The sequence below is a fragment of the Pygoscelis adeliae genome, unplaced genomic scaffold (genome assembly GCF_000699105.1).
Source record: "Pygoscelis adeliae isolate BGI_AS28 unplaced genomic scaffold, ASM69910v1 Scaffold186, whole genome shotgun sequence".
Taxonomy (NCBI): Eukaryota; Metazoa; Chordata; class Aves; order Sphenisciformes; family Spheniscidae; genus Pygoscelis; species Pygoscelis adeliae.
The window spans coordinates 1210274-1222965 of NW_008825071.1; the positions used below are offsets into that span (position 1 = coordinate 1210274).

The following is a 12692-nucleotide window of genomic DNA, read 5'->3' on the forward strand; positions in this document are numbered from 1 at the left end:
AATTGCACAGGGGTCTTACCACATTAAAATGCTAAGTGGTTCACTTTGAAATAGTATTTCATCAGTTGTAAGATGTTAACACAGTTATCAAAAAAGTACAAAAATTGAGCAATGATTACTCATTTGCTCTAAAAAAACTTGAATGACTCATTAAAATGAGGAAAATCTGTATGTCGTTTGAACTGATTACTTTACTTTTTCTTATTCTCATCCTTTTTAAAATAGGAGCCAGTAACACAGCAGATACATTATTCCAAGAAGTGCTGGGTCGCAAGGACAAAGCTGATTCAACGAGAAACGCACTTAATGTTCTTCAGCGTTTTAAATTTCTTTTCAACCTCCCCTTGAATATTGAAAGAAATATCCAGAAGGTATAATCCTTTAAAAATACATTTATATTTGCTGAAATTAGTCTGTTACCTTTTTCTTGACAAATATAAATGTTTGGTTTTTGTTTGTGTGTGTTTGTATTTTTTAAGGGCGATTATGATGTGGTTATTAATGACTACGAAAAAGCCAAGTCACTCTTTGGAAAGACAGAGGTTCAAGTATTCAAAAAATGTAAGATATGGGTTCTGTTATTTGCTTCTTTTTTTTTTTAAACTTAAAGGCTAAAAAGCACATAGTAGTCTAAATGGTAGACTACTAGCTACTAAATAGTAGCTTTATGTGGGTTTTATATGGGTTTTAGTCCATAAAAATTATGGATTTATAGGAACCAATTAAGCAATATTTCTGGCAAGTTTTCTGAGTGAGGTATATACTACAATACGTGAAATCACAGCCAATTTTATTTATTTATTAAGGCTTGGTATTACTGGATATAAAAAAAAGATTACAGTAATTAAAATGTGACTTCGGGTATCTCTCACTGGCATATTGTTGGAAAGACTTCAAAGTCCAATTTTCTGTTTTTGTAGAACTGTCATATACAAAATTTTCAGATGTGGCTTGTTATAAAATGAGTAACATTGATTTCCACATTAACTCCAGAAGTCTCTGATGTCCTAGAAAAATAACATAATTTTCAGTTCATACCACTGCTGAAGGCACACATTGGATTTATTTCCTCTCCCTACTCCTAGATTATGCTGAAGTTGAAACCAGAATTGAAGCTTTAAGAGAACTTCTGCTGGATAAGCTCCTTGAAACTCCGTCAACATTGCATGATCAGAAACGTTATATAAGGTAATCATTTGACTAGTGTCTTCATCAGACATATGGTGTTTACATGTGTATTTAAATCTGTTTCCTAAATAGGGTAGTGACTAGTTTTACTATGGTTTGAATACTAATTTTAAAGCTGTAAGTAGAGTATTTTGGTATTTTATGATTATATAAATAACAGCAATGGATTGGTACTTGATTGTTTATTGAATGATTGAAAAACAGTTCTTGAGTGAGAACAATTTAATGAAGGATAATTGGGATTGAATTTAATTTTTTTTAAATCTTTAAGGCGTGTTTGGGTTCTGTTGCTTCCTCTAAACCATCATATTGCAAGCTATGTCTGAAATGATCGCTCACAGGTTGCAGATCTCAAAATAGACTCCTTATTAACTTGTCTTACACTTCAGCTTGACTTGGTATTGAAATGGAATCATCCTAAGTCAGATAATAGGGAGGTTTTAATCCAGACTGTCATTTAAATTTGGTTTTGGCTCTTTTATTACTCAGTCTAAATAATGTAGTTCCTTTATATGTCATGAACATGAGCCAGTTCCCCAGTTTTCATAGAAATTCCTAGATTTTCTGTCATTCACAAAGCTGATGTCAAAGTCTGTTGTAGGCATACTGACATGAGCTGGTTGGACCTTCTTCTACTGGTAGACCTTAACCTGCTTTACAGTCCTTGGAGCCAAACTTTAGAGTGCTCTGGAACATTTGATGGCTTTAGTTAGAAAGCTTTTGAGTTTTAGATGTTACTAGGGCTCCAAGTATGGCTTGACATTCTCGGTGCTTTTTCCAGTTATCTTAAAAGATGTAGACCAAATGCGCTGTGTGAGAAGCATTCTTAAAATTCTGATTCCTGCGTGAGGTCTTCAATGTTTTGTGTGCTCACCAGGCCCAGTCGCACAGGACGAAGTGTGGTGTTGGTATCTTAGGTCCCTTTATGTTATGTTAGTGGATGAGGACAATAACCAGTGTACATTTATGTAGAGTGCTTCTCATTCTTCTGGGTGCTATATAAATATTGCATATTTATTGGAATTGCGTTTTAAGGTGAGTAGTTAAGCGTTCTGTCTCTGAAGAAGGCACTACTGTTTCCTTTCTATGTCAGTCTTGAAAACCTTAAAGAGTAGCTTCTTTATCTAAGCCAAGTCTTATGACCTCTTCTAAGGATTCTTTGGAAGAATCAGAGTTGTATGTGTGTTTGATTCTGGGGGTTTGGTTTTGGTTGTTGGTTTTTTGGGGGTTTGGTTTTGTTTTGGTTTTTAGTTTTTCTCTACCCCTTGCCTTGAAGTATTGAATCTTTAAAAATATCCCAGCTACGTTAAAGCAGACTATGTTAATGTAACTAGTAAATGTATTCCCCATGTAGAACAGTATAATGAAGGAGAGCAGGGAGTGGACAAATGTGGAATAATTTACTTCTAATGAATTAATAGAATCCCAGCATACAAAGCGAGTAAATTAGTTTCACTACTCTAGATATGCTAATGTGGTTATACTAGTGTAAATTTTCCAGAGGCAAGGTGTGAAGAAAGCTTTCTTCAGAGCACTTCAGCTAAGAGGAAACTAACAAAATCCTAATTGTAAAATTATTTGCATAAAACCTGCTATTTTTGAGGTTTTTTTCTTCCTTGATATGTTTGTTTTGTTTGTCTCCAATGTCTAAGGCTGAGTGAGACCTGAAATACTGTGGTTTTCTCCCTCAGATACTCAATGTTTATCTTTATAATTAGGCTTCAACTCATATTTTCCTCTCATTTTATTATGGTATTTACACTGATAATTATTTTATACTGTTCAGAAACAGTTTACCATATCACTTAACAGCCAAGTAGATGTATTTTTTCCAAGACCAGTGCTAATTTTTTTTTATTTTGTGTCTAAGCAAAGACTTACGTCCCCCTTAACACTGAGGAAGGACTTGAGCTCATAATTTATAAATGTCACCCTGTCAAAATGGTTGGCTGTATAATGTTCTCATCCGTCCAACCAATCCTACTTTGATAGTTTATTTTTTGTTCAAGTACTGCAGACAGTTCTCAGAGAAGACAGAATTTTGCAATGCAGTCCTAATTAACATTTAGGTATTATTGTAGTAATACAGCTTTTGTGAAGGAGTTAAACATCCCCTGCACTGCTTAAGGTAATAAATCAGTGTATATCACCTTGAGTGTCTTGAATGTTTTAATCTGTCCTGAGTCTCATTAATGCAGAATGTAACAGAGTGCATTAAATAGTAGAGCAGCGACTGCTTTTTGAAAATACTCTTTTGAAAGTACTGTTGTCAGATAGTCTTGAATGCCATCCGTTAGACTATATTACTTCTGTGTTCTCTTCGAAATCACAACAGCTGGCTTCTAATACTCCTCTCTCCCTAAAGACAGAGGGTGTCTTTATCTCTCCACCCTGCCTTTTTTTTTTCAGACTGTGTGTGCACATCCTAATGCAAAAAAAAAAAACCCAAAAACCCCAAACAAAAACAAACCAGGAGCCTGGTTTACATTTGTTTGTGCATACGTGTGCTAAAATTAATGAGCCGCCAAAAATTAATTCCTTCCGTACTTATTTGTTAAGGTTACATGATGATACAATCAGGACATAGAAAGTGGGAAGAAAAATACCATATTTTATGTGCTTGAGATGTCATCACTGATTCCAAGTGAAACATGAAGTACTGAACTGCAACCTTGGCAGATAAAGAGCTTGGTTTCCCAAGTACTTTACTAGAGGCACAACTGAAAATACATATTAATCTGATATTAAATATGTATGTTTTTGTTTATTTTTACAAGTTTTTGGATGGCATTTTGCTTCACTAAATGAGGAAGGAAGAATGCAAAGCTTGTGTTTGCATTGGGTGTAAGTGTATCTTAACAACTATTCTTGAATTTTTAAAATTATGTGAAAAAAAAAAAATTTTCTTACTACATCTTTGGTCTGTTTTAATGAGGCCTTCAGTGTGTCAAGTCAGAGCTGTAATTTTTGGACTGGGTTTTACAGATATCTTTCTGATCTTCATGCGCCTGGGGACCCTGCTTGGCAGTGCATTGGTGCTCAACATCAGTGGATTCTGCAGCTCATGCACAACTGTAAGGAGAGCTATGTGAAAGAGCAAAAAGGCAAGGATATATTTTTGTTATATATATATATATATTTGACATTTAGGAATTTGGCATTGCCTTTTATTTGACAAGTTTTAGTGTACAAATGATATTGGGGGGGGGTGTTCCCGTCAATTTTGATAGCTTTTTACAAAGTTGAATACTGACTTGTATCTTTTCCTTTATTCTATTATAAAAACAAAACAGCAGTTGGAGTTTTCTTTTTGCTTAACTTATAACTTTTCAGCTCTTTACGTGGGACAAGCATTACATTTCAATCATTTATCTGAAGTTTACTGTCCTCTCGAAATAGTTCTTTGAGGTCACACCAAGTTTGGATTGTTGTCTGAATCTGCCAGGTAGATTTCTTTGTCACAAGATATGCCATTAGTATATGGATATACAGGGCATTGGGGCATAGAGGAATAACATGTAATTTCTTGATATGCAGTGAATGATAATACGGTGTTCCTTTGTTCATGTGCAGTTTCAAAATTCATGTTCAGGCACAGACCTGTGAGTTGGACAAATGGGATATTTAGACAATGTTATATTAAGACCAGTATGAATACTTAGTTGTGTTCTGTCTTTGTCAGCGTTGCTCCTCAAAGAAATGTATAGGTATTGCTTTCAGGTGTGGCAGCAACTTAGCTACCAGTTAACATGATGCCTCACATTAGTGTGTTTTCAAAAGGGAATAGGTGGGAGGCTATTGGCCTGGCATTTCTAGTAGTAAAATCTGAAAACTGGATTTTCAAATTAGAAAATTACAAGTAGTGCCTTGATTTTCAAGAAGTCTTACAGAGTTTGCTGCTATTTCTGAAATGAGTAGGCATATTGGAATCTGGCCTCTCGGCTTATAGGTAACTCCCATGTTTAGTGTTAGTCCGTGTGTATCCCAAACCAAATAAGGTGTTCTATTCTGAGAAACCACAAAAACTTTACTGAGTTGGAGCTGCTGCAGAAATGTGCTGTAAAATTGCTGCAGGAGGCTTAAACTGTCTTTAGCAGAGGTTACGACGTCAGGTATAGAGTCCACAGGGTGCATCGCATATGATGTCGGTAAGGTTTAGCTTAAAGCATGCACAGACCATCTTTGTTCCACAGCACGGTGTGAAGTGCTGTGGGACCAGTTGGAACACCAGGTTGGTATCTTGGCCTCTTGGTCAAAATTCAGAACATTTCCAAAACCTCATCTTCCTTCCTCGTCAAAACCCTGAGACACCACCCCCACCCCCGCAAAATACAGCTATCAGGAGCAAAACTCACTTGTAAAAATGGCCATGGTTAACAATTCTAAGCTTTCTTTTTCTCCTCTCACTTGCAAAATGTTACATAGCCATCTCTCAGCTTCTTAGCAAGAAAAATAGGGGCATGAAGATACTAAGTACTCAAGACTTTTTTGTTTTAGTAGTCTATATAATTTTGATATGCAGGCTCCAGTAAATGAATGGAAAATGTGTCTAAATTCCTAGGCTTGTCTTGAAAATCTCAACCTGTTTGGTGTTTTTCTTGCAACAAATCTGCTTACCTCAGCCTTAATATCAAAGGGGTTATTATGTTAGCAGCTTTGTTTGGCTCACAGAAGAGGGAATTTAAACAACTTGAATGCCCAGTAAATGCATGTATGAATAGTTAATATTTAGTGCATGTATGAAACAAATGCTAATATATTATTGCTTTTATTAAAGAGCTCATCAAATTTCTTCCAGCCTTTTATGTGGTCCTTACTGATGTAGTTTTTGTACAGATTGTAAAATACTCAAGAATTGATCCAAGTTGGTGGAATTTCTCACTTAGTATCTAGTAGGACAAAAGAAGGTTGCTAAATGTGATTTTTCCTTTCCATAGATCTTTAATTTTGGCATACACCAGACAGGAGAAGGAAAAAAGAAAACTCAGAAGAATTGGTTTTAACTGCCAAGTAGAACAATGCTGATTGTGATCAGAGACATGGAATGTGTTTTAATCTGCTTTAATAGATGTATGCTTTTCAAACAGGAAAAGTGTGGGTTTTTACTCATAGATATCAAATTGGTTATGCAAGACTTTGAGGAATCTAATCAACTTAAACAAATTAGAAATGTGGTTTATATGTACATAAATTCACAGGCTATTTTTAAGAGAAAATAGTAATAAATTTTCAAACATTAAAGTCTCCACTTAAAGCATGCTTCCAAGAAAGATCATTTTGTATATCAAGTATTTGGAGGAAGAGGTGGGTCATAAGGCTGATACTCAAATGAAAAGGCCATTAAAACTTTTTCTAGGTTTCCCTTTTCAACAGGGATAATAGACATTGTTTCTAGCAGATGGTAGTCGTCTTGTTGCATATGCTGGAATAAGCAGACAGCGATTACAGTTCCACCTTGAACATACCAAGAATTTCTGGCTATTCTTAGCTTAGTTCTTCTGCTGACTGTGAATCTGTGGGTTCAATCTGCCTAAGTCAAAACTTTTCAGCATAGTAAACTTAAACCACAGGAGCAGATTGTATCTATTTTTGCATTTGTGCACAATTTTTCAACTTTCAACTGAGTTTGTGCCAAAGCATTTTGCTGCTATTTTATTAGTTTTCAAAGCAGAGCTGCACCCTGAGTTGTTACACATAAATTTTACTACCTGAAATCGATTTGCAATTAGACGAAAGCCTTTGCTTTTCTTACCTGGAAAAGTCTTTTTTTGAAAACTCTATTAGACATTCTGGACAGGACTTTTGTAGCTGATTGTCAGACAGTAAACATTCCCAAAGCATTTATTTGCTGGCCATGATGTGTTCAGGAAGGGAAAGTTAACATTGGAATTATTTGCTAAACAAGCTAAAAACCAAACCTAAGTGAATTCTAAGGAGAACTTACTCCAAATTCAGTCACTGATGTAACAAGCCAACAGTGTACTCTGTGGGACAAAATTGTTCCAGTTGTCTCCATACTACTAGAAGGGTGACCCTTTAGTTGTTACAACTTAAATAATTTCATTTTCTTATCTAGAAATAGCATCTTCTCGTATCTTCTTTAAGAGATTTAGAGATGTATCATCTCATCCAGGCCACTAGCAATGGCAGTCAGGACAAATTCCCAATACTGACAAAGAAGTAAATCTACTTTTCTACATCCTGTGTAGGTTCTTTGTCTGATGATTGCCCTCCTGTTAATAACTGTGCTTTCAAGGCTCTCCTAAGCAAAGTTGAAGAGTGGAGTGAGCTAATACACATGCTGAGGTAGTTGAAGGTGCTATCAGAAAACTGTGTATTAGAGATGTTTATTTTGGTTTTATATCTAAGTATATATTTTTGATCTAAGTGTGAATCCTTCACTCTCAGTAGTACTATCACATGAAAAGTTTAAAAAAAAAAAAAGCCTCTGTGCTTGGCTATTACTAGAGATTAACTCCATTTTATAGAAATACTCTGCAGTTGTAAGCATGTCCTAGAACTGTAAAGTATCATAGCGTAGTACAATTTCTGATGCAGCCTGAAAGAAGAAACTGTGGCAAGTTTACAGGGCTGTAATGGTCTTTGAGTTCTCTCCAGGAATTTGTTTCAGGGGTTAGCAGAAGTCCTATGTGTTTCAAATACTGTCTGTTTTCAGTTAATCCAACTTTTCAAAAACTGAAAGGTATATCAAGCTGTGCTAAGCTGTGTCAGAAAACTTGGTGGTGTGGCTTAAAGGCTGACAACTACCAACAGCAAATTATTCAATTGGATGTTTCCATTAATGTTAATAGACAATTATTAATTGTAAAAGATGTGGTAATCTGATCATTAGCTAATTGGTTGCAATTATTTCAACAGGTACGAGTAGGATGGGGATGGGCAATTTTCTCAAGTCCTGTGTATGAAGTACTTTACAGCAGCATTTTGGAGTCTATTTCCCCTGAGGACTATTAACGTACTGTTTCCCCTCAGTCTAAACAACCCTGTTGTTTTGCTGATTAGTCTTGAATTATGTAGATTAACGTTTCATTACACGCTCAGATATGGCTGTTGTTACTCACCCATTGTTGCCTTTAGCCTATCTATCTCTTGCTCTGCATAGCCATAGCAGACCTTCCTCATTTGTGAGGTAAAAAAAATGAAGGCAGATGATGTTCATGTGATGAGAAACTGTTGGAATCCAAGCCCACATGTTTTAAGGAGTGAGTGAATATGCATATGTGACAGCAGATCAAAATTTCTCCTTCTCTGAAGTACTAAAGTATGAGCAGCCAGGACAAAGAAACCAAACAGCATAGCCAAAGTCATAGTGGAAGCATGAGGCAGTACAGGGGATGCCCAAATCATAAAGCTCCCGTGCTCGTGTCCTTACATTAAGCCATTCTCCTGTTTCTCTGATGGTCAAGTTCTTCCATTAAAGGTGCAGCTGTAGATACGGGACCCACATGCAACTACTGGCTGGAGCTCTAGCTCTGCTGATGTAGTAATGCTTGGAAATATATAGACTTATTAACTTTTTATGTTTTCTATTTAATGTTTGTCTGCCTCGCTAATGGAATAGGCAGTTGTGCTCTTTTATTGCTTTTGAAACCTTTTTTTTTTATGGTTATGAAGTTATTTCCTGAAGCATTGATGGATTCCTTTTATAAATCTGATCACATTCCACTATTGCTGCCCACTGGAAGGACCTGAAGTAGGTAAAGCTAGTTTGCTGCTGTTACTTAGTATGTAGATATGTTAGAGAGAGGCAGATGCATGAGACTGAATAGACAGAAAAAAGAGCATTTTTGAATGCTATGAATATAAAGCTTAACATGGAAGAAACACTATGCTCACTCAAAACAGTATTTCTTAAATCTCTAGCAACAGATAGTGGAATGATAAACTGAATTGTGCTGGTATTTTATTCCTTGTATTGGCTAAAGTCTGAATTGCTGCTTCTGAACTTTGAACTTAAGATTTGTAGAAGTCTGGGGACTTGCAAACCTGGGACCTGGATAGTAAATGGTTTCCTTCAATTGAGATTTTACATATTTGTAATTTTTAACATTACTTGGCAAGTCCCCTATTATTGGGGCATAATTGTAGTTTTTCACTATGGTTTATGCTTCCCAGACTTGCTGGAGTACAGGAAACATGGGGGATATAATGACGTAAAATGACATGAAAATAAATGTAAATAAATGAGGTTTAGTTTAAAACTTGCCTGGGGCACTGGGCAGATAGCCAAAAAGAGTTAAGCAATGGGATTCTTAACATGAGTATCAGGGAAAGAAGCTACGGAGGTTAAGACTGTTTTCTGTGTGGCCAGTGGTTATTTGCTTAGACTTTAATAGCGGCTTAGTAGGTTTCATGATCCTTTGAGCCAAAATGGATAGGGACTCTGATCCAGTTATCATCAAACTGACTGAAAAAGTCTTCATTTCTTAACAGATCTTTCTGAGCTACTATGTAACATTATTGCAAATAAGCTATCTGTTAATACCCTTTAGAAACTAAAACTGTAAATGGAAACACTAACTCAATTGTCTGATCTTTCTGCTGCCCTTTGGGTTGCAAAATGTGTAATACACAACCTATTAAAGTTCCCAACGTGGAGACAGTTCTCGAAACCGGAGTATACTAGTTCGGTCATTGTGATTTTTGTTGTAGTTCTTACTGCTGGAAAAAAATACAATTTTTGCAGCACTCAGAGTATGACGCACAGCTCTCCAGATATTGTAAAAAACTATGCAGGGTTTTTCTGTGCCAGCGTAACAGCAGCTGTACGTAGTGTGAAGGAGAGAGATGGATGCTTAGACCACGTTGCTCTTTCTTCTGTGCCACACTGAGATTCTATTCACCTTGCAATGAATGATCCATCTTTGTTAGATCAGACAGGCCGGCAAGGCTTGTGTCAAAAGGGCCTTTTCAATTTGTTATCCTAGCAGCTGGTTCTCTTCCATTGCCTTTGCTTACTGTACATCTGGAAGAAGACTTCTTGCAGCTGGGAGCCATTTCATGTCTAAACCACATCCCCTGTCCATAGCAGAAATACCCTTTTGACAGCAGACGTCAAGCAAACCTGTAATGGGTTACTAATTAAAAAGAAAAAAGAATAAAAATTAATGAGTAAAAAATCTGACACTGGATTTGTTTTCCTCTTTTACCACCTGTATCTAACTTTGCTGTTATTTAGCATTTTTGGTAGAATCTGACATGTTCAGAAGTGCAGGGGACATTCTTATTTTATATAATACTTTAAATAATATTTAAAGTATTATAAAGACAGTAAATAATTGTGATTAAAAAGCAGACAGTAAATAATTGTGATTAAAAAGCAGCGCAGGTAGTTTAAAATCAAAATTGAAGAGATTAGTACTACTGAAGATAAAGTGAAACCCTTCTGTGGCCAGAATTTTACCTTGGTATCTGCTCTAGTCTTTTAAGTCCTTATTCGGGCAATTAAGTAAAAGCGGATTGTTTTCAAAGTTGCTGAATATCTTAATGTCCACTGGAGCTACTGCTAGTAAAATGACGTCGTTCTTATTTATGTGCTGAACTTGAAGTGTTTGGCTCTTGCTTCAGTATTTTTTGGCCTGCAGGACTGACAATAAGGCTTACCCTTAGGCTGTGAAATACTTAGAACGCCACTAGAAATAATAGGCCCAGTTACCCTTTTTGTGGTAAACTGAAAAATAGTTTCATTATAAATATATTTAGTATAATGAAGACTAGCCTTAAGATTTAAAAAAGCGTTCATTTTTAAATGTATTCCAAAAACATTTTTTCCAGAAAGTGCAGTAATTTTAATCTCCACACTCACCTCTTTGCTAGAAATACAACTCATTTTCTTCTTGATCATTTAAAAATGTCAAATTCCTAACAAATGTAAGGTTAGAAAGAAAAGGTACTCAAGAAAAAGAATAAAATGCAGTCATTCATCTGTTGAGCAGGTTAATTTTTCGGTAATTTCTCCTGCTCGCCTAACTTCTTGCCTAGACAAATTGAAATTCTCAATGCGGTGTCCTTGAAAGGAATCTTATCCTGGTTGTGTCGGTGCGGGCTCCAGGCACTGTGTGTTTGGTCAACAAGCAACAGTGGGTGGTCAGGCTGTAGCACAGGACAAGGGCCCGCTGTGCGCAGGAAAAAATGTTCAAAGGTGTTTAAGGGTGGTAAGGAAGTCTGCCGCCCTTCAGAGAGTCCGCAGGCTATAGATCAGCCTTCTCTCACTATTGTAGCCTGTGAGAAAATTCACTGTAAGATACATAATGGATGAAAGAATACAGTAACTGTATTCACCTGGTTGCACATCTGTAGGGTCTTTTTTTTTTTTTTTTAATTTAATCTTGCTTATATACATGCTGTGTGTATATACGTGTAGTCTGTGTAATGACTGGTGTTCGACTTACCGTGGAAAATTGCCCTGAAAAACTACTCAGCCTGAGGTTGGTCGCTTCCTAACAATTTTCTTTGTCGCTGCAAAAAGTACTGGCACAATATTATCCCCTGACCAACCAGTAGCTTTTGTAAAAAGCTTTAGCTGAATGTCACGTAAGTGGTGCACCGAGCTGGCATAATTGCAGAGTGGCTGAGGCTGGGTTACAGAAGGGAGGCGAGGGATGCGTGACTTCCACGAGAAACCTCCGCCTGTCAGACTGTGAGGGGGGAAAAAAACAAGCAGAGTTGTGGAGCGATGGATATTGCAGAACAATTTTTATACTCAGTTTGGTAATAGTTTTGGAATAAGAAAGTAAAGCTGCTTTTAAATATTTAAATCATTGACTGGTTTGCAGAGCATGGAAAAACCTATTTTGGGCAAACTTCATGTTAGTCGTCTTTTTCACTGAGGCTGCAACATGCTGCATGCAGGTAACATCTCAAAAAATGGGGTCAAGGTATGTATGTGAGCCATAGGTACTGTAGGCACATAAGTACCCAGTAGCAACTCCAGTACCGATAAACTTAGAGAAAACCTGCTGCAATTAGGGGTCAGCACAGGTGACTTTTGATTTACAGAAAGTGAAAGCACAAATTAAATAAATGACCTCAAAAAGCATTGCACTTTTTTCAGATCCTTATTTTGGTGAGATCTTACTGCACTAGAACAGAAGAGGTCTGAACAAAACCGTTGAACTATTTATATTTCACACAGTATCTGAATTTTTTTTTTGTTCTACATACTTTTAAAATATCTATGCACAGAAAGTTGAAACCCAGTAAAATCCCTTTTTTTTTTTTTAATTTAAAGTAATGTTAAGATCCTTAAAACTTCTTTGATCTTCTCATGATTTTACAGTTGTAAATGTACTAAGGCTTTAATTATACTTCTGGTTTGTCATGACTGACTGGTAGAAGAGGGGAATGTAGTACATTTATTTTTCCTGTGTTTCCTTGGTTAAATATACACTTGGCACTGGAGTCACTGACAGATATGCTCCATGTAGATGCTGTATTTTGGAAAAAAATACTTCTGTAACTTCAAAGATGCTGTATATTTTTAA

The 12692-nt window shown here is 36.3% G+C and overlaps 1 protein-coding gene across 1 annotated transcript in view; it reads left to right on the forward strand.

Annotated features, from left to right (window-relative positions):
- The window catches only part of EXOC2 (exocyst complex component 2), a 121578-nt gene that overhangs the window by 38018 nt on the left and 70868 nt on the right, over nucleotides 1-12692 (forward strand). Inside the window, exons 7-10 of the mRNA XM_009326446.1 lie at nucleotides 226-371; nucleotides 480-561; nucleotides 1086-1188; nucleotides 4174-4292. Coding sequence (XP_009324721.1) covers nucleotides 226-371; nucleotides 480-561; nucleotides 1086-1188; nucleotides 4174-4292 — 450 coding nt within the window. The remainder of the gene's footprint in view (nucleotides 1-225; nucleotides 372-479; nucleotides 562-1085; nucleotides 1189-4173; nucleotides 4293-12692) is intronic.